General features: G+C 55.5%; 7 protein-coding genes across 7 annotated transcripts; 4 read left to right on the top strand and 3 right to left on the bottom strand.

The window, feature by feature from the left end:
• Window positions 1-862: 862 nt before the first annotated feature.
• Window positions 863-3109, top strand: TRIREDRAFT_77093 (uncharacterized protein; the record flags this gene model as incomplete). Its single annotated transcript, XM_006964626.1, has 5 exons — window positions 863-1048; window positions 1110-1196; window positions 1269-1573; window positions 1644-1855; window positions 1938-3109. The coding sequence occupies 5 exons, from the start codon at window positions 863-865 to the stop codon at window positions 3107-3109; spliced, it is 1962 nt and encodes a 653-aa protein (XP_006964688.1).
• A 702-nt stretch (window positions 3110-3811) lies between these two features.
• TRIREDRAFT_121367 (uncharacterized protein) lies at window positions 3812-6856 on the top strand. Its single transcript, XM_006964625.1, has 7 exons — window positions 3812-4311; window positions 4488-4524; window positions 4585-4606; window positions 4665-4713; window positions 4775-4859; window positions 4951-6515; window positions 6590-6856. Exons 1-7 carry the CDS (start codon window positions 3829-3831, stop codon window positions 6644-6646), a joined length of 2298 nt encoding a protein of 765 aa, XP_006964687.1. The 5' UTR covers window positions 3812-3828; the 3' UTR covers window positions 6647-6856.
• A 248-nt stretch (window positions 6857-7104) lies between these two features.
• Window positions 7105-7968, top strand: TRIREDRAFT_31812 (uncharacterized protein; the record flags this gene model as incomplete). Its single annotated transcript, XM_006964352.1, has 1 exon — window positions 7105-7968. A coding segment is annotated over one exon (864 nt), but the record flags the coding sequence as incomplete, so codon positions are not given.
• Window positions 7969-8774: 806 nt separating this feature from the next.
• Window positions 8775-10191, bottom strand: TRIREDRAFT_3508 (uncharacterized protein; the record flags this gene model as incomplete). Its single annotated transcript, XM_006964319.1, has 2 exons — window positions 8775-8946; window positions 9014-10191. 2 exons carry the CDS (start codon window positions 10189-10191, stop codon window positions 8775-8777), a joined length of 1350 nt encoding a protein of 449 aa, XP_006964381.1.
• Window positions 10192-12659: 2468 nt separating this feature from the next.
• On the top strand, window positions 12660-16125 carry TRIREDRAFT_77086 (uncharacterized protein; the record flags this gene model as incomplete). The annotated part of the gene is made up of 6 exons (XM_006964624.1): window positions 12660-13065; window positions 13127-13204; window positions 13241-13743; window positions 13799-13919; window positions 14203-15411; window positions 15580-16125. The coding sequence occupies exons 1-6, from the start codon at window positions 12730-12732 to the stop codon at window positions 16123-16125; spliced, it is 2793 nt and encodes a 930-aa protein (XP_006964686.1). The 5' UTR covers window positions 12660-12729.
• Window positions 16126-16206: 81 nt separating this feature from the next.
• Window positions 16207-17528, bottom strand: TRIREDRAFT_3506 (uncharacterized protein; the record flags this gene model as incomplete). The annotated part of the gene is made up of 5 exons (XM_006964318.1): window positions 16207-16803; window positions 16868-17018; window positions 17088-17104; window positions 17177-17290; window positions 17370-17528. The coding sequence occupies 5 exons, from the start codon at window positions 17526-17528 to the stop codon at window positions 16207-16209; spliced, it is 1038 nt and encodes a 345-aa protein (XP_006964380.1).
• A 2272-nt stretch (window positions 17529-19800) lies between these two features.
• Window positions 19801-20088, bottom strand: TRIREDRAFT_33894 (uncharacterized protein; the record flags this gene model as incomplete). Its single annotated transcript, XM_006964353.1, has 1 exon — window positions 19801-20088. A coding segment is annotated over one exon (288 nt), but the record flags the coding sequence as incomplete, so codon positions are not given.
• Between the last annotated feature and the right edge of the window lie 1125 nt (window positions 20089-21213).

Here is a 21213-nt window from a genome sequence, read left to right as displayed (position 1 = left end):
GTTTTGTGTCTGTACAAATGAGTCCCTTTAAATTTGGACAAGACTATAACTCTCTTCGATTCGTTAGATCTGGATTTCACATGTATATACGATTTCCCTGTGTAGATGCCTTCTTCAGGCACTTCATGTTGGGTTAGTACGTGTAATCGACACAATCTCTCAATGTGAAGTCGGCATGCTCATGCATGCAATTATGCCCATTACATGACATGGATTGGGTCTGGTCATCAACTTGAGCAACCACTTACTCCTCTTCTTCCAAGCAAATCAGTCGCCAGCCAGCCTTCCCCGCCTCCTGATCTGCCGGACTGCATGATACCCATCTCCCTCTAATGAGCTGGTCCGTCCCGCAACATGTGTAAGGGAGATGTGTCTGATTGGATCTTTTCCTTCGGCCCTGCGTCCTTGGATGGCTCCGGAGGGGACACCTTTGCGAGGTTCTGACTGGCTGATGCCTCGGTCTTGGTATCTCTCAGCGTGGTATTGCAGATGGAGCAAGACGAGAGTCCGGCAGGTCATCCGCCCCGGGGAGCATTCTTGGCGACGTACAGGGCGTGTTCTGTGTGATCTGGAGGCTTGCGAAGAACTCCAAGAATCCGTACATGTATGGCCGAGCGGAGAAGCTCTGCTCCGGCTGTCTTGATGTTGCGATGCTACCCGTCGATGCAGACACCAACCATAAGGTACCTACATGTGCCTGGATTGGCAGTCCATTACCCTTGGACTGGCTGGGCATGGCCGTATTATATATAGAATGGAAGCCCTCCTCGGCTTAGCCCAAGGGGACTCTCCGGTTCTATGCTCTCTGAATTCCCGCCTACCATCAACTTAAGTCAGGCTAGGTTCGCATCTATTCTCAACAATGCGTGCCAGCTCGGCGCTTCGACTACTGGCCCTGGGCTTGGTCGCTCGGGCTGCGGGCTCTCCTGAGGATAGCAGTCTCTCTCCGCGAGACATCACACACTTCGAGAGAGCGCTTGAGGCTAGGGGATTGGCGGAGGATATCTGGAATCAGATCAAGAATGCAGCTACCTGCACCGCCTGCCAGGTTGGAATCACCGTCCAACTCTCCTTTACAGCAGGCTTGATACTGACATGGATGGCTTCAGGGCATTCTCGTTCTTCTCAAGGGGCTTGCCGTCTTCGGAGACGGAGCCTTCGTTGACGTGACCACTGCTGTCTGCAAGCTTGCAAATGTCAGTACAGAGGGACAAGCTCCTCTTGCATTCATACATACATGTATTGTCCTGGCTAATGCAAGTCCTCAGGTCGAAGATGACGATGTCTGTGAGGGCACCATTGCGCTCGAGGGTCCCATCATTGCCAAGTCCATTCGGAACATGGATCTCGGCTCCACGACATCGCAACTGTTTTGCGGCTCGTTCCTCGGACTCTGCCCTGAGCCAGCCGTTCCTCAGTGGAAGATACCATTTCCTTCGCCAAAGCCACAGACTGGTCGTCCTGCGCCGAGTGGGAAGAAGCCTCTCAAGGTTGTCCAATACTCAGACATCCACATTGATCCTCTATATGTGGCGGGTTCTACCACAAACTGCACCAAGCCCATCTGCTGCAGGTGAGTCGACGCTGAACAGCAAGACTTACGGCGAGAATTCGAAGAGATGGGACTGACGATGCATCATGAGAAGACCCTATACCGATGCTGACGAGCCTGGCACTTCGACCACGCCTGCTGGCCCCAATGGAGACCACAAGTGCGACACTCCCCTCAGCTTGGAATTGAGCATGTATCAGGCCATCAAAGAGACCGTGCCGGATGCAGCCCTCACCCTGTTCACGGGCGATATTGTCGACCATGCCATCTGGAACACTTCGCAGCCGTACAATGAGAAGCAGAGTTGGTCCCATTTCCTCCTGATACCTGTTGCATAACTGTGGCATGGCTGGCTAACATTGATGCCTCTCCTTTTCCTCCACAGTCTCTGACGCCTACGGGCACATGAGCCAGTACCTTGGTCTTGTCTACGGTACGGCCGGTAACCACGAGGCCAATCCCACCAATGCCTTTCCTCCCAAGTCCATCAGCAACTCCTCGCAATGGGTATACGATGCGCTGTCTGACGAGTGGACGCGCTGGGTGGGCGTTGCGGCTGAATCTCAGATACAAAGCATTGGTGCCTACTCGACCAGGTATCCCAGCGGCAACCTGAGGATCATTTCCCTCAACACCAACTTCTACTACCGCATGAACTTTTGGCTCTATCAGGAGGAGCTTGAGCGGGACCCCGATGGCCAGGTTCAGTGGCTCGTTAACGAGCTTGACGCCGCAGAGAAGGCGGGCGAGAGAGTCTACATCATCGGACACATGCCTCCTGGCGAAGGCGACGCCTTCCACGCAGGTTCCAACTACATCGACCAGGTCGTCAACCGCTACTCGACGACCATTGCCGCCATGTTCTTCGGCCACACGCACGTTGACCACTTCGAGATCAGCTACTCCGACTACAACAGCCGAGACGCGTCCCACGCCGTCATGACGTCGTATATTTGTCCCTCGCTGACGCCCACCTCGGGCATGCCCTCGTTCCGCGTCTACGACGTCGACCCGGAGACGTTTGCCGTGCTCGACACCACGACGTACATTGCCGACATGACCGACACCGCCTTCCAGACGACTGGCCCCGTGTGGAAGAAGTCCTACTCCGCCAAGGAGACGTATGGCTCCAGGCTGAGTCCCCCCGTGACCGACCCCGGCGCCGAACTGACGCCCGCGTTCTGGCATAATGTGACGGCCCTGTTCGAATCGAGCTCGGACTTGTTCGACAAGTACATCTCGCTCAAGAGCCGCGGATGGAGCGTCGAGCCGTGCACTGGCGAGTGCAAGACGCTGGAGCTCTGCAAGCTGAGGGCTGCGCGCAGCGAGAACAACTGCGTGGTTGTTTCGCCTGGTCTTCACCTCAGCAAGAGGTCGTCGGACGAGCTGCGAGGCCACGGTCACGACCACGGCCATGGCCACCAGGAGCACGACCACGAGTGCGGCATGTCGGCCGGTATGAAGGTGCTGAGCTCGTTGGCCGTGAGGAAGGATCTGCTGGATGAGTTGGAGACCAAGTATAACGAGTTCAAGGCCAAGGCTGCGACTTCGGCATGAAGGCCGCATCTGTTAATCAGATGACTGTGCTTGAGTGTACATAGACCACCTCGGATGCAACCATTGCGTTTTTGCCTTGGAGTTTGCCCTATGCCGCTCATTCCAAGTCGTTGAATCCCGGTCGTGCTGGAGTGTACAACGTTGGAGCGAAAACTGTCCAAGCTTCAGCGAATTCCAGATGAAAGAAGGTGAAGCCGGAGTCTAATAATGGAGGCCGCTGATGCGAACGAGCACGATGTCGCTGTACCGCCTGATTGCATGTTTTTGCCTGCATTCGAGCGATAGCCCAAAGTACAGTGCTCGCATTCGTTGACAGGCAATTGCGGCTCAATTGCTCAATTATCGTTCTGCAATGAAATCACAGGAGTTGCTCGCAGGAGTTCAGCAACGTCCGGTCTATTGCGATATGACATGGTCCGAGTCCTGTGAATGATGACGTACCACTACCCGGTAAACTCGTGGCTCCCTGTGAAACGCTCGGCTGTCTGGCAGCTGTGAATGTACCAGTACCGCACCTCCAGGTATTCACCGTGCCCAGGCAGTCTACCTAACCTGAAATTTGAGGTCATTCCCACCTATCCTTCTCCATCCCATTCCATTAATGCCCCAGTTCTCAGCAATCGTCACTCTTTCTTCCCTCATTGGAACCGCTTTCCCCAACACCAGCCGCGCGTCTGTCGTTGGCCCTTTCCTTTGATGTTTGCTTGCATCACGCCCGCATGCTGGGACTGCGGCCACGGCTCAAGGCGCGGCCTTCTCTGCTGGATCTGATTCGCGAGGGCAGCATCAAGGGCTCCAGCGACGGCGAGGCCAGCAGTGACAGCGAGAGCGAGGGAGAGGGCGACAGCGCCCGGTCCCCTGGCCTCCAGCAGCCTGCGGGTGCAGCCACAGGCCCTCCAGCTGCTAACGGCACCGCTGCGTCCGCTGGAGGCGCCGCCGCCTCGGGGGCCAGTTTTGGGGGCTCTGTCCATGTTAGCGGGCTCGCCCGGGCTGGTGGGACTGGCAGCGCTACATCATCGCCTCCACCCCCGAGCCCTGTGCTGTTGCCTCCAACTGCTGTCGAGCTTCCTCTGCCCGACTCTCCACCTGCATCTGCATCTGTCTCTCCTCCGCCCTCATCCCCCGACGCTTCTCCTGCCTCTGCCGACACAGAGCACGACGACGACGACGCCTCTCCTCCCCAATCTCGCACGATGCCTTCTGTATGTGCCCCTCCATCCCCCGTCGCCCGCCGGGTTCTCAGCGCCGTCACCAGCCTCGGGCTCTGGCACTTGGCGCAGACAGTCGAGCCGCAGCTGTTGGCCAGCTGGGGGCAGACGACGAGGCTGATGCCCCGCTACGTCAATCACTCACGAAGCTGACTTGATTGGCGTCACAGAAGACGACACAGCCAGATGGCGATGCCGTTCATTATGGTAAGGATGCGATGCTCGAGCGGTATATAGAGAGGCAGAGTTGCTGACAAGCTTGCGCAGGCAAGATCTACTCCATCTCAGGGTTGGCTACCTCGACAGACCTGGCATCACAATGAACCCCTTGGCTAATTAGACCGCAGTCCCGTCATTGTCGCCGAAGACATGATCGGTGTTGCCATGTACGAGCTGGTGAGGAAGCAACCTACTTCAGCCACGCTGTCCCGCCCCAGTGAGCTAACCGAGTCCAAAGGTTAAAGTTGGTCACGACAACCTCGTCGGTGAGGTCATTCGAATCAATGGCGACCAAGCCACCATTCAGGTCTACGAGGAAACCGGTATGGCGACGAGCTCTCTTTCCTTCATCCCTTACACGTAGCGAGGCCGATGCGAAGGATACAAGAATGCATACTAATCAAGCTCCCTTAGCCGGTGTCAAGGTTGGCGATCCTGTTGCGCGAACGGGCAAGCCCTTGTCCGTTGAACTGGGCCCCGGCCTGCTCAACAGCATCTACGACGGTATCCAGCGACCCCTCGAAAGCATCTCCAAGATGGCCAAGTCCATCTATATCCCTCGCGGTGTTGCCGTCCCGGCCCTCGATCGAGAAAAGAAGTGGGAGTTCACCCCTCAGCTCAAGGTTGGCGACCACATCTCTGGCGGCGATGTCTGGGGAACCGTGTTTGAAAACTCCTTCTTGGCTGTCCACAAGATCTTGTTCTCCCCGCGAGCGCGAGGTGTCATCACGAGAATTGCCCCCAAGGGCGAATATACTGTCGTCGAGAAGATTCTCGAGGTCGAGTTCGATGGCAAGAAGACGGAGTATCCCATGATGCAGAGCTGGCCCGTCCGAGTTCCCCGTCCCACCTCCGAGCGCTTGACCGCCGATCAGCCCTTCGTCGTCGGCCAGCGAGTTCTGGATGCCCTCTTCCCCAGTGTTCAGGGTGGTACCGTTGCCATCCCCGGTGCTTTCGGCTGCGGCAAGACTGTCATTAGTCAGTCCGTGTCCAAGTTCTCCAACAGCGACATCATCGTGTACGTTGGCTGCGGCGAACGTGGCAACGAAATGGCCGAAGTTCTGAAGGACTTCCCCGAGCTCACCATTGACGTCGACGGCCGCAAAGAACCCATCATGAAGCGAACCTGCCTCATCGCCAACACCTCCAACATGCCCGTCGCTGCTCGTGAGGCCTCCATCTACACCGGCATTACGGTGGCCGAATACTTCCGTGACCAGGGCCTCAACGTCGCCATGATGGCTGATTCGTCTTCTCGATGGGCCGAGGCGTTGCGTGAAATCTCTGGTCGTTTGGGAGAAATGCCTGCTGATCAGGGTTTCCCCGCCTACCTGGGTGCCAAGCTCGCTTCCTTCTACGAGCGAGCCGGCCGAGCCCAGACTCTGGGATCGCCCGAGCGGAGCGGCAGTGTCAGCATCGTCGGTGCCGTCAGCCCTCCCGGCGGTGACTTTTCCGACCCCGTCACCACCTCCACGCTCAACATTGTCCAGGTCTTCTGGGGTCTGGACAAGAAGCTCGCTCAGCGAAAGCACTTCCCTTCAATCAACACTAGCGTCTCCTACAGCAAGTATACCAATGCACTCGACAAGTGGTACGAGCAGAACAACCCCGATTTCCCCAGGCTGCGCGAGCGCGTCAAGCAGTTGATTTCCGATTCGGAAGAGCTGGATCAGGTCGTGCAGCTGGTCGGCAAGAGCGCGCTGTCCGACAACGACAAGATTACGCTTGATCTTGCCGTCCTCGTCAAGGAAGATTTCCTGCAGCAGAACGGTTACTCCGACTACGACCAGTTCTGCCCGCTCTGGAAGACGGAGTGGATGATGAAGCTCATGATTGGCTTTTACGATGAAGCGCAAAAGGCCATTGCTCAGGGCCAGAGCTGGGCAAAGGTCCGCGAGTCGACGAGCGACCTGCAGGCCAAGCTGCGTCAGCTCAAGTTTGAGGTGCCCACCGAGGGCGAGGACGTCATTGTCAAGAAGGTTCGTGCTAGGCTTGCTGCGATTCGCAAAGTCGTCCGTTGTTGAAACCGCTGCTAATGTCTGTGTCCTTTTAGTACGAGGCTATCCAACAAGAGATGCTGGACAAGTTTGCATCGGTTGCTGACGAGTAAGGGGATGCCTCGATGTATTTGTTTCTCTTCGGTTGTTTTGTAGATGTTGCGCGTATAAATGTTTGGTGCAGCTTGGGCCCTGGAGTACTGTTATACAAGTCGGAAATGCAGGAGGGTAGAAGACAGCCGGAAGACTGTGAGCCGCCGCCTAATCTTGTACTGGCTTAATGCCGATAAGCTTATGCTTCTTTATTGATCCTTTGACAATTTATCCCGGTTTCTTCTCGAACGTGTCAAGCAAGACATGGCTGTGACCACTGTAGTTCATTGAGAATACAGTGCGACTGGGGTATGATGACCTCGGACAGCACTGTGCGAAAATCATCAATTGAGCCACACACCTGTATCGGATGAATATCACCATCTCATAGGTTAATACTTGATGAGTGCGTCCGGCTTCCAGAACAATTAAGAAACAGTCGTTTCATATCCCGTTGACTTCAGTCTCAATTCCAACAATGTCCGAAGACCTCCGCGATGAGGTAGAAGCTCTCAACTCCATCTACGGCGAGGGCTGCCTCTCCCTGTCCGAGGACCAAGACGACAGCGCATCAACGACATACATCCTCCAGCTGCCCGGCGAAGAAGCCTCATCGCTAAGGCTCCAATTCCCGCATTCGTATCCCGCCGAGCCGCCGACGGTGGTGGGCACGCAGCACAGCTCGGGGGGCAAGAGGGGCGCTGGAGCGAGGGACCTGGGAGTCTTTAGGGAAGCTCTGGGGACGGTGTTCCAGCCGGGGAGCGTGTGCCTGTTTGATGCGGTGGAGGAGTTTTCGAGGAGGATTGAGGAGGAGCGGGAGCGGGAGGAATTACTTCGCCAAGAGCAGCAGCAGCATGATGATGATAACGAGGAGCCCGGTGGTGGTGGTGAAGAAGGTGTGAATGCGGCTCGAGGCGAGAGGGCGCTCAGCGGCGGCGGCGCAGAGCAGATTGATTTCGCCTCCATGGAACCTCCCCCCTGGACCGTCTCGGATGTTGTCGTGGAGAACAAGTCGACGTTTGTCGCGCACGTGGCGCGCGTTTCGTCGCCGGCGCAGGCGAAGCTCTTCCTGCAGCACCTCCTGTGGTCGGATCGACGGATCAGGGCGGCCACGCACAACATTAGCGCGTGGAGGATCCGCGGGCCGGGGGCGACGAGTTACTCGGATTGCGACGACGACGGGGAGGACGCGGCGGGGGGCAGGCTGTTGCATCTGCTGCAGCTGATGGAGGTGTGGGATGGCATGGTTGTGGTGAGTAGGTGGTATGGCGGGGTGAAGCTGGGGCCGAGGAGGTTTGCTTTGATTAATGGCGTTGCGAGGGATGGGCTTGTCAAGGCTGGGTTTGGGGATGGGAGGGATAAGGAGAAGGGGGGGAGGAAGGGGAAGTGAGGGGGTGTGGCGATGATGTTGGTGGTGAGGAAGAGAGGGGGGGGGGGGGGGGAGAGATGTTGGATGTTGGGATATGTTTGACTTGTAAATAGTGGTGGCGGCTTTAAGTTGTGACAATCTTTATATACTACTCTATAGCGGCATTGGATAGATGGATATATCGTCCTTTCTCTTGTTGACGGTGGGATCTGGAAGTGGCGTGATGGTGTTGAAAAGCATACCTCGATCCATGTCCTTTCAAGTAAGTAACCCATCTACAACTTGACTATGCTGACAATGGTTCACGATGAATACGAGCAATTTTGTATGTTGCCTTCTTTCATTTTTTGTAAATCTGCGAGAATTCTCTCACTCTCTGTCTCTCTCATCATGCGTCATGTTTCATTGCCATCGTTATCCCGACAATCCTCATCTGGAACAGTTGTGGGAAGAAGAAAAGTAAAAGCGAAAAGCAAGATAAAACCACCAAAGGACAAAACAGGCATGCTTTCCAGACAATCTCTATAACAACTTGCGGTACCATCTCTCTTCAAGGTCTTTTTTTTTTTTCCCCTCTCATCCAAATCGTCGAAGATTGTGGTTGTGAGATGTACCGACTTCTTGTGGCCGCTTGTCGCTGTGCCATTGCTATGAAGAAGCAAGCCTCTTCGTTGGTGTGAGTATCGTGTGTCCCTGCAGGGACGTGTGCACAGGCTGGGTGCAAAGAACTTATAGTATTTTGTGAAGCAAGGAGATGGAAGCCGCGTAATGAGCCTGCTCTAGGCGGTCGTCTCCTTGTTCCGGGCCTCGGGAGCCACCAGCGACTTTTCCCACTCGTCCATCAGGTTGGTGGCCGTCCTCTTGAGGTTGCGTGGGGATAGATGATGAACCACGCTAGGAAGTAGATCCTCAAGCGCCGGAGAAAGAATAGATGCATCGGCTTTCCTCGCCCTAGACGATAGCAAGTTAGCCGATCCATTTCTGCACAGAGTCCATGGAAGCACCGGCAATCCCTTACGGTTTGGCATCCTCCTCGTCCTCCTTCTCGGGAATGTCATCAATGCCACTGCTATTAACGGTAGAACCACTCCAGCGGGCAGACTTGGTGGAGACGGGCGAATCCCAGTTGAGCCAGTCAGAGTCGTCAACAGAGTCGAAACCAAGCGGTGTCCAGGAGTAATTTTTCCCTCTCCCAGTCCCAGTCTTTGGCTTCAGCTCGGGGGTTCTGTTAGCTTGGGATGTGGTCGGCGCGGCCGTACTGGAACCTTCATTACTGCTGGTCCTAGCGTGGGTGGTGGCATGGTTCGGCTTACTCGTATCTTGCTCACGAGCATTGGCGATGGCGGTCGACATGGTCCTCTGCGACTGGCCCGTCACCGGTTCGTCTCCCACGGTAATCTGGCGAATGTCCTCCACGAAGGCGCGGAATCCTAGCTTAAAGTCTTCGACGATGGAGGGGACGCCAACAACGGATGCGACGCTCTGCTGTGATCGCGGCTGCCAGGAGGATCGCTTCGCCAGGGTTGGGTCGGTGAGTTGGGCCACTCTTTGTTCCACGGACGGGAGCGTGATCGGATCTGCTTGTGTGGCTTCGTTAAGGGAGAAGACGCTCTCCGTCCGGACGGGAGAGAGCAGGGAGAGGGTGCGGGCGTGTCCGCCACGGATAACCTTGCGACGGGCCTGTGCCGGAGTGGTCTGGCCCTGGCCCTGGAGAATGTGCTTCCGACGATCCAATTCGACGCTGCGTCGTGATGCCACCAATGCATCGTCATCAATGCCGGCCTGTGAGTTGCCGAAGGGGTCGCTTCTGTAGCTGTCGCTCCGCTTGCGGTAGACCTCTTCGGATGCCCATTGCTTCTTCAGCCGTGCCAATTCCGTCTCGGCCTGTGCGAGCTCTTCCTTCAATTCCAAGACTCGCCGCTCCTGGGCCGCAATTGCTATGATGAATTCGTTTGTATTCGAAGGCGAGGCTGCGATGCTGGCAGGAGTCTCCAATGGCGTCTGCGGGACCGACGAGGCGGTAATGGCGGACGCCGTCATGATGGCCGGTGAATCGGCCAGCCTCGGGCCATCGCCCAGCGGCAGGGCGACCGGGAGCGTAAGCGAGAGGCGGTTCTTGTGGCGGGAGACGGAGGGGGAGGCGCGGGAGCGACCGCGCGTGAAGGAATCGCTCCGGGGAAGAGGTGGCGGAGGCATTGCGTGCGCCGAGTCGTCAAAGACGGACGAGGTACTGGACGCACTGTGCGATCGTGAGATGCCAGGGGAGGAGGAGGAGGAAGCGAAGGTGGCCGTCCTGGCGCGTGCGGCGGACCTGGACTCGGGCACAGGGCTGCCGGCCGCAGACGAGCGAAGGCGGATCTCGTGCTGCTGCTGCTGCGAGGCCATGACCAGATATGTCGGCAGGTTGATGCGGGCTCGTAAAGACAGGACGACTACTTGGAGCAGAGGAAGAGAACGGCTGCCATCAACGGGACGGCGGGTGTCGAAATGAGTGGCTGGAGCCCTGAGGCACCGATAGTGAACGAAGACGACGGCTACTCGGACAAGGAGCGCTCTGTGGTGGTCCTGGCTTAGCAGCTGGTATTCATCGAGGAGAGGGCGAGCGCTGCGGTCGACGATGCAGATTCCAAGGTGCAGGCCGCTCATGGGGCAGCCGATGCTGATAAGGAGAAGGAAAATCGGACGCTCCCGCTCTCATAATCGCACCGGCTGCGGAGCCCTGGCCAGGCCTTGTCCAGTCCTTGTCCAGTCCTTTGGGGGGCAGATGCGAGGACTGGGCGCTGTGGGTGCCGTTTCGTTTCAAGGGAGGCCCGTCGATTGGACGGCCAGCGAGCAGCCGGGGTCGCCTTACCCAGAAAGAAGCCCGGGGACGCGACAGGGGGTGCTTCGTCGACGTGGACCGGGAGCCTTTTTGTCAACAGACGGCGGTGCTGGTGCTGTCTGCAGCTAGGCTGGCGTGCTTGGTGGCTCTAGTCGTCGGGTCCCCCAGCAGATGTGGCGGTGGGCGATAGTAAGGTATATGTAGGTAGGTAGGTAGGTATGTGTGAGGTAAAGTAAACAGAGGCTGGGCCTGATCGTGTGTAAACACAGGGAAGTCGTATTATGTATGCGGGTCGACGAAAGGGCGAACAGGTGATGGATTTGCTGGCGGGCTGGCGGCGCTTTGGATGCCCAAGAAAGAGAGAGAGAGAGGTGAGGGGGTTTGTTGTTCCCTTGCTGATGACGCTGGCTCAAGAGATCCGCTTCTGCTGCCCTCGGCCAAGAGGGGGGAAACCCAAAGCTGTGTCTCAACAAAAGGCCAGGCGAGATTCGTTGGCGAGAAGCGGAACCGCAGAGTGTCGTGTCGCAGCCCTGGTGAGAGTTGAGCCCTGTCGGAGATGCGTCTGTGATACCAGACCGTGGCTGCACGATGAATCCAAGGGTACCGGTGTCACGGTGGCACAAGTCGTGGAATGTAAGTCACAGAAGAAGAGGCTGCAAATGATGTCCAGGTCGTCCTTCCTTTGTCACTACCTTACCTCAGACCTCTTCGTCCAGGTTCCATATAGCCGCTCGGATGCATACATAGTCGTACTTGTACTCGCCCAAGGTCAGACAATCGGGCTCCCTTGCGGAGGCGTCAACTGACTTGCACGCTGGAACCCGAAGCCGCCAAACCCGCCCAAAGTGGTGCATCTGCAGTGGATCGACTGAGGTGTGGTGGTTGCTCTCAGGGGCTGGCGGGGTGGGGGGCGCAGCCGTGAGGTGCCCAGGTGGTGCTTGAGGCGCTTGTGCCACTGGGCGTTAGCGGGTAAGCTCACCATCATGCCCGCTAAGCTCCCACGTTTAGTGGCTCGATTGGCCCTGTACATGAGCACCTCACTCTGCCCGCTTCGCCGGCTGTTCTGTCGACACCCTTGGAACAGCCGATGGGATGGCCCTGGATGTCGCCGGTAGCAATCTCGGAGTACACTGTACCGGCAATGACGTACCGCTCACTGCTCCATGATCGGTACTAGTACGAAGCATCTGCTCGCCGCTCGATGGCCGCATAACAACAGCCCGGCAGTTTTGTGCTTGTTCTCGCCATGGAACAACCTTGGAACAGGCCTCAAATCTCCGCGCAATAATATGATCCTCTCGCCAGCCTGGACGCGCGGCGCTGCCGTGTTTCGCATGCACTTCCCTGCATCTCCTGCAATAACCTTCGAGATTGTCACGATCATGCCCGCCTTTCTCTCGGCTTTGTGACTCGTTTCTTTTGCGCTGGTCCCGCGCCTCGAACAAGCTTTCTGCCTTCTCCACCAGCCTGCTCTCCCCAGAGCGTCGGAGGGCTGCAGCCCGTCTCACGTGCAGGCCGTTCATGTGACTTCCCGTGAGTCTCGCGTCGCGTGCCTCGAGATCCTTGTCACGCCTCTGGCCTGTCGCTTCCATGTGGGTGGAGATCGCGCACACCCTCTCGCTCGCTCGGCAGCTGATGTCCTATTGCGCTGCCCAAAGCGCTGATTTTCCCCAGATGCAGATCGTGATCACGGGCATCTTCTCTCTTTGCATGGGGCCATCTGCTAGATTTACGAGCCGATGAGCTTGTCTCACAGCCTTGCCGATCCAGCCTCGCCCGAAGGGGAGCTGAGGTAGCAGCTGGCTGTTCCTACCGTTTCGACTCGCCCGATCGTTCTACTCGTTGATTTATCATTTGCGCACAAGGTATCGAAGGATATATTGTGACATGTCACGCGTCGACATCACGACGATATGCCGCTGCCGTTCTCCCTGGTCTGCGACTTGTTAGATGCATCCTACGCACGAGCAATAGATCGCAAGCCAACTGCTAAAACTGTCGCTGTCTGGTGCTCTCGGCATTGCAGCCGTATAAATGCGTCGGACACCAACCTTGCGGCGTTGTTGTCCACCCTGCTGCCCGAAAAGAGGACGGACAGGGTGTACTGTATACGAGCAAACGGTCTTGAGAAGCTCATCGGACGCAGCTTGATGCTCGGCGCCTCTCGACTCAAGGAACTCGCACTTTATAAACAACCCGGCCTGGATTTGGATCTTGCCGATTGTGTAGAGCGTATCTTGACTGTCACTGTAAGCTACACTATGCTTCAACCGGCTCGACAATGAAGACGGGCATCTGATCCATTTCTAGCCGAACCCAACTCTTGCAGAAGGACTTCAAGTCACTGTCGAAGAGATTGACGAGACTCTGCATTCCGTTGCGGCCAAGGTCAAATGGAGCTCGCCATCGATACGATCTTCAGAGGCCAGTCTTGTTGAAACGCCAGGCCGTGAAGGCTTAGAGGCATTATATAGGCGACTCTCTGCGAAAGAAGCCAAGTGGCTCACGCGGCTGATTCTCAAGGACTTCCAGCCTCTCGTCTTCGATGAATATGCGCTCTACCGCTCTTTTGATCCCCTGTTACCGTTGATCCTGAAAGTTCGTGAAGACTTTACTACCGCTATCAATACTCTGCAGCGGCTCAAGGAAGAAATGCCCTCTCCGAGACCTGGCACGTCATATGCTGATCGAAAGTCTCTATCCTCTGTCAAGCCACAATTGTCGGTAAAGGTAGGGAGACAGCAATGGCACAAGGCCCGCAGCATGAAGCATTGCCTCCAGATGTGCAAGGGCTTGATGAGCGTGGAAGCAAAGGTGGATGGAGAATACTGCCAAATCCATGTCGACGTTAGTAAGGGCAGACGCGGTATTCAAATCTTCTCCAAGAGCGGCAAAGACAGCACCGAAGACAGAGCCGGGCTGATCGGGTAATTACATTTGAAGATGTATCATCAAGAGAGCGGAAGCTGATCAGTGATACAGGGCCATCATGAAGTCGTTGGCGATAGGCAACGCCAGATGTCATGTCAAGACAGAGTGCATACTGGAAGGTGAACTGGTAGTATATAGCGAATTGGTGAGCTGCCGGCATAGTCAAAAGAATGTGACAATTTTATGGCTAACATCGTGCTTGCAGGAGAAGAAAATTCTACCCTTTCATCATATTCGAAAACACGTCACCCGTCGCGGTTGGTTCATGAACACAGAGCAAGATTCGCCGTAAGTCCCTTCTGTAGTTGCGATGGCCGATGGGAAGATACCTGTATCCTAATAGCACCAGTCCGAGGTCCTATGAGCACCTGATGATTGTCTACTATGATGTCCTACTTCTCGACGGCCAATCACTACTAAACACTCGGCACTCTGAACGGTTCAGGTTATTGGAGAAGATCGTTCACTGCGACAGAGGACAAGCCGAACTCGTACAGCGGCAACTCATCAACACCAATCACCCCATGGCAGCTTCAGACTTGCGAAATGCATTTGCCAAAGTTATCAGAGAAAGGGGCGAAGGCTTAGTTCTCAAGGCAGACCAGCCCTATTTCAACTTTGAGAATGATGCGCAGCCATTCACAAACCGCTGCATCAAGCTCAAAAAGGACTACATCGGCCGCTTTGGTGAGGTTGGTGATTTCGCCGTAGTCGGGGCCGGATTCGATGCGGCCAAGGCGAGGTCATACAGTATCGACAATCTCAAGTGGACGCACTTCTATGTTGGCTGCCTTGACAACAGGGAGGAAGTCAAGCGATGGAATGCAATTCCGGAGTTTACTGCCGTCAATGTCGTTGAGCTCAACGAGACCATGCTCAAGTCATTCCTACTCTATGCGAACCCGAATTCAGTGCCTGTGGAGGAGAATGTCGACACCAAGGTGAAGCACGCCGCCGGAGCCCAGCCAGTAGCGATGGCCATGGCATTCACAAATCCGCCCGTGTTCGATATGCGATGCTTCAGCTTTGAAAGAGCATCTAGCACTAACTGGTGGAGCTTACGGTTTCCGTCTGTCGCCAAGATTCACTTCGACCGGGATTTCTCTGATGTGCTGTCCTTTGACGAGCTACAGAAGATTGCCGAGGGCGCCACATCTGCCCGCGACGTAGAAGACAGCCAGGAGAACCTTGCGTGGATCGCCAGGCTGGAGCAGGCTGATCCAAGGGGACTGGCCGTTGACGCTGCTACGCAGTTGACGGCAACGACCATGCCAACCCCGTCGCCGAGACGAGCCTCTCATAACTCTTCGGGTTCCCAGCCGCTGATCAGACATCTTACCGACGGCTTTCTGGAACGATCGGTAGGCTCGGTAGATGCGATGCCTCCGCCTCCCCATAAACTGGCTGCTTCACAGCCATCTCCCGTCACAGATCTGTCGAAAGCCGGCCTGTCTGATACTCACAAACCGAAGCGGCCTGCATTTTCGGCGGCTCTGTTCCCCCCAGCAAAGAAATCCCGCATGGATTATGGGCATAATGAGTCGAAGCCATTTTTACTGGGACCCGAGCTTGAGTCCGAGTCGCCAAAACGGCGTCCCTTGGGGGAAATTGATGGTAATTCTACATGTACGCAACAGCTGCGGACGTTAGCGCCAGCCCCTGCCGTTCGTCTGCCCGATGACGAGAATCCAACAGTCGATTCCGGGTCTGCGCAGTGTCAGAAGCAGAAGGGGGGCTCTACAAGTGTTGAGCTTGCTGTCGAGCAGCTGTTGGAGTCGTCATCTTCTCTTCCGCCATTACACGACAGTGCTATCATCATAGCAGATAGCGAGGGTGAAGACGAGGCTGACAGCGATAATGATACCCCGCCTTCACCCTGCACACATCGCGGGCAGCGCAAAAGCGATGCTGAAGACAAGCATCTAGATCAGACATCCCAGCAACCGAAGGACCAATGTAAGTATGCTGGCCTTGAATGCCAGCTGACCGATCGTCTCATCTTACTCCCCAACTACTTCTCGGATCTCAAGGATGTGGAGCCCCTATTCCGGGCACATGGACTTGCGAATATCATCAGAGACGCCGAAGCCTGGATCCAAAACGACGCAGTGGATACTTGCCCGCTGGCAAACAGTCAAACGGGTCGTAACAAGATTCTGTTTGTCGATACGGTTAACAAAGAGGCAGAAACGAAGGCTCTACTTTCGAAACTGGAAGATGTCCGCGAAAGCATCTCGGAAGAGAGACGGGAATGGATAAGCGTCTTTGACTGGCGAGTTCTGCATCACCTCGCCATATTTGAGGACGCAGAGACTACGAAGAAATATTACGATGGTTTTCATGATCCTTGGCGGCGTTGGTACTCTGGGTTGGTATGAGAACATATTTCGGTTACAACCATCAAACATTTGGCGTTTATGAGAGATATCCAACTTCTAGATTTTATCAATATATAACCCTTACGTATCCTTCTTCTCATCATACAACGTCCCATAGCTAGCCTTCAATCTCATAAACAGATGCTCACTCGCCGTCATAACCTTCCTCTCCGCATACGGATTCTCATTCGGTGCGCTCGCATCCGGAACATAATTCCTCACCCTATCGCTCGGCACCGGCTCCAGCGGCACCGCTCCCCGCGGATGGCAAAAGAAAGCAATAGAGTACCGCGGTCCCGCGCTCGTCTCGCCCTCAACCTTGCTTCCTCCATCCTCCGAAGGGAAGACTACCCTATGAACGGTGCTCCTGAAAAGCCCATTCGTCCAGTAAGACAGCAAGTCGCCGATGTTGATGAGAATAGGGGGGCTGGGATCGTTTTCTGAGCCCGGCGGGCAGACGGGGACTGGCGCCCATGAGCCGTCCTTCTTTTGCAGTTCCAGGCCAGCCTGGCCTTTGAGGCGGAAGAGCAGGGTGATGGAGCCGTAGTCGGAGTGGGCGCCGGCTCGGACGTCGTCGCTGGAGCGGGAAGTTTGCTCGGGGGGTGGGTAGCGGAGGAGGCGCAGGATGGAGCTGGATTCGCCGTTTGTGCTGTGTGCTGAGGAGAAGAAGTCACCGACCTGATGGGCATGAGTCAGTTTCAAGATGCGTCAAGAATATAATTAGTTATTGGCGCGAACTCACTCCGAGGCCAATTCCCAGGAGGTGTAGCAGCTTCCGACAGAGCTTGTGACAAGAGTCTGCAAAGGCGCTGATTTGGGGCTCGTCGCCGGCGATGGTGGGTGGGAGAGGCTGTTGGGCCTTGCCATTGACGAATTCGCCAAAGTTGAAAGCTCTGTATCATTGTCAGTAGAACATTATGGGATATATGTCCGCGCAGTGGCAGGAATAAGGTTGAGCTCACTCTTTGAAGTCTCCGACCTGGTGGGATGAGGGCACGATACCGTCAGTCAACTCTCTCCATGATTGTTACCAAGATTTGGTTAAGTGTACCTTTTGATGTTTGGGATCTAGAGTCTCCGAGTGCATGCCAGACCAGCCGCGATTGTTGGTCTGGATGGTGCACGCCTGTTTTTCAGCGAGGGGAGCATCAAACAGCTTCTTGGACTACTTGTGAAGGAATATAGGACAACGGTCAGTAAAAGTTTCTTCATGTTTTCGTCCAAAAGCTTTCAGGAAGCCGTACCAATGCAAAAGCTCCATCGATGCTGTCGGGGGAAATGTCAGCCCCGAGGTTTCTGATGTAGATGAAGCCGTGCTCGTGAGCGGCGTCGACGAGCTGCTGGGCCACGGCGGCTTGGTCTCCTGATATGTCGATGATGGGGATGTCTGCCGTGACGGCCATGATGTGTTGTTGAACGTCCTAATGGGGGAGAGTTTTACTAGAGTGAGATTGCAATAGCAAAGAGCATGAAGAAAGCGAGTCGTAGTTGGGGGTATATTACCTATGACAAGCCCAGGTTGAAGTATAATCTCACTGGACAATTCCAAGCATGGTCGGGTGCTGTTCCGAGGCTGCTCTACTGTGATAAGGTCAGACCCCGCCATCAGCCTGGAATGGCTGCCCTGTGCTGTAGGAACATGTAGCGGGGTCGACACAGCTCGGGGCTTCCCGCTAGTAACTGGAGAGCTCCCCTGTAGGGTCAAAGGTCCAGGCTGGACGGACTTCAAAAGACGAGGAGCATCTGGGCAACCAAAGGGGGCATTGAGAAACACAAGGTAGACGCTCAAGTCCTCCAGAAGGTACAACTTCATTGTGCCATTGGTTTTTCAAACAAGAAGCCAAGTCGAAGGCGTACATCAAGCTGCTTTACCAAGCCACAACCCAGCTTCTGTCTCTCTATGTTTCGCACATGTTCTTTGGTTGTTTGGGCAAGGTAGTGCCTACTGGACCCCATATGAAGCGCCACAAACACTGTGGATCAGGGGGGAAAGCGCCCCCCAAATGGCCCCCAGTAGACACAAACACTGGGCGCTTACCTCTGCAATGCTACCGTGCAGAACCCAACTCAACACTGTACCCATTGCCGCACCTTGCCTGATTGACTCGCTTCCGATTCCTCCTTGAACCAGCTCTGCTTTCCCTCACGCAGGGCTGAATACCGAACTCATCCATCGATTCCTTCTCGGGCGCGGCTGCTGGGGACGTCATCGTCTGTCCGTCTCGCTGCCTCTCTAACCGCCTGTCTCTCTGTTTGTCTCTCTCACGGGAAGGGGGGAAAAGGCCTGCTGTGGCTAAGCGTTACCGCAGCCTCTCGTCGCCAGCGTCCTGCTTGCTTTTTCTCCAACGATCCTTGTTTGGGTTTCCTCGTTTCTTCGCCACCAACCTCCGGTTGCGCGCTGGTAGACGACAAATCGCTTCGATCTCGATTTTTGCCCTCTGTCCAACACTCTCAAGAGCCTGTCGACGACGCCCGATTGTTCCTCGCAACTCAGCCGCACGTTTCCAGAGCTCGCTCTGGTTCCCACGTTTCTGTCCGTTTGACAACCGCGGGTGTTCAGCCTCGTTTCAGAACAGCTCATCTACCCCCGCCATTCCGAGTCGCATACCGAAACCGACAGCCATACGCCCGTTCTTTGCGAGAAGACTTGTCCAAGATGCCTTGTAAGTTCTTCTTAGCCTTCACAGAGCCACTCTCAAGCCCAGCGAAACACTCCCGTCGCCTGCGCGTGACTGCTGTTGCGCCACATGTCATTCTCGAACTGGCCTGCCACTCTCTTTGGAGCCATCATGGTTCTCGCCAAGGGAGTACGGTCGAGACTCCATGACAGTTCGCTGTTTGAAGCTTCTTGCCAGCCCAATTGGCAACTTGAACTCCTGCTCAGTGGCATTCGATGCTTCTCTCGAGACGCTGCGGCGGCGGGAGTCACATGCCCATACTCGTGCCATTCTGGCTGTTGATAGACATTTTCCGGAGCACTCCAAACTAACTTACTTTTGTCACAGTCCTTGTGGAGGATTCCTGGATCAATAGCCAGGCAAAGTACGTGATCTTTCTCCCACCAAGTACCGAACGACGGATACTGATTGCCTGTCAATTAGCACACATGAGATTGCCGAGCTCGAAGATTGCTCCATCGCCGTCGATGCCTCGTACTACTTGAGCCTCCTTCTAGACACCGAGCCTGCTCACGAGCCCCTGCTTTCCGCACTCGGCGGCTTGACGGGTATTCAAGTCCATATTCGCCAGAACCTTGACTTGTGGGACAAGTTCAGAATCACCCCCTTTTTCATCTTCAACGGCCAGTCCATTGTTGGACAAGACGAGGTCACTCTCAGACGCGGTAGAGCTGCGAACCAGAAGACAGATGAGGCATGGGGGCTTTATTCGCAGACGGAGGCTGAACAGGCCGTCGCTGCCTTTGGAGCCAACCCTGGTATGTCCTCCCCTCTCGGGTCTTCGCCTTGCCTTTGACTGTAGCTGGGACAGGCTCACTAACTTGGCTATGAAAAAGGTGCTTTTCTGATCCAGAATCTGTATCCGCTACTTCAGAGTATCCTGAAGGAGAGGGGGTTGCACTTTTTGGTGCCTCCCTATAACGCTTGCGCTCAGGTTCGCCTTGCATCCAAGACCCAGTGCGGTGTGCGATAATGTCTAACACTTGGAAAGCTTGCCTACTTCGAGATGATCAACTCGGACCAGTGCGCTGGTGTCATGGGCCCCCAGGAGCTGCTTCTGTACCCCATCCAGGATTCCGTCATTCGAAACATTGACTTCATGGCCGGAACAGTGACAGCCATATCCAAGAAGAAAGTCATGCGCGTGCTGGGGGTTAGTGAGCCCATGTTCGTCGACGCCATGCTCATGACAGGCACCTCGTTTCTGGCTCCATTCCCGCCACTGCAGGACACAGCGATGTATCCGAATCCGTTTACCATTATGGATGCCGTAAACATTCTTCGGACGTCGGAGAAGGCCGTGGTTAACGCCTGCGCATCTTTCAACGACATCTTGCAGGCGCAGGACCCCAACTGGCTGGACAAGTATCGCAAGGCTAGGATGGCTGTCCATCATTTCATCTACATCAGCGAAAGCGGCGAAGTCAAGGTTAACGACTTTGACCGTCTCACAAAGGACAACCACGAGTATCTCGGCCTCCAGATGCCGGCAGAACTGTTTCACTACCTCAACACGGGGCTTATTGGGGCTCGTATTCTGAACAGTATAACGCACGGTCAGATTATTGTGTTCCCGACTCTGGATGGCAACGCTTCGGATGAATACAAGAAGCTGGTGACGAGTCAAATTCTTCCCATCAAGGAGCAGACGTTCGGCCTTGTCATACCCCGGGTCCACCGAGGAATTGGCCACAAGGACATCACCATGAAGGTTTGGTTCGATCCCAAATACTCGTACACCTTGAACCACCGCTCTGCTCAACCGCCTCCCTCGCAAATAGTGGGAACCTGGGACGTCAAAGAGCAGGATTTGCGCCGATTCTTCCCTGCGGACTTCGCCGGTCCCATATACCTAGAGGTGCTTGCGCTGGCGAAACAGGACTTTGTGGAGAAGACTATTTGCAGAGGAAAGCCCATCCGCGGTATCGACAGCACCGATATGGTGGTATCAGTCGCCATCTGGCGATTCCTCCACCTCAGGGGCTATGTTGACGATTCCCACAAACTGACCAACTGGGGTAATGCCTTGGCAACCACTCTTCTTGCCATAAGGGATGCCATGGAGGAAACAGTACCGGGCATCGATGAGGCTGCTCTGTTGGCGTTTGAGCTGCTTCGATTTGGGCTTCTGAGCGGCAAGTACCGTGAGGGTGCCCCTGGTATGCCCCGCAAGGGAACCGACGAGGACAAGGCAAGCGTCATCCTTATCAGCCAATGTGCCTCACTGCTGAGGCTGAGGCACCAGGTGTTCGGATACACCGGTCCTCTGAACAAGAGTCTGCTGGGCTTCCGCGCTCTGTCTACCACGGTGCGCGAGGCTGATCGAGACTTGATCGAGGCCATTGTCGCATCCATGTTCATGTACGGCCAGTGCCAGCGCGAAAGGAACGACCAGCTGGAAATCAGCCAA

The sequence above is a fragment of the Trichoderma reesei genome, assembly GCF_000167675.1.
Source record: "Trichoderma reesei QM6a unplaced genomic scaffold TRIREscaffold_7, whole genome shotgun sequence".
NCBI lineage: Eukaryota > Fungi > Ascomycota > Sordariomycetes > Hypocreales > Hypocreaceae > Trichoderma > Trichoderma reesei.
Note: the sequence above shows the minus strand (reverse complement) of the source record. Positions and strands in the feature narration are given on the sequence as shown.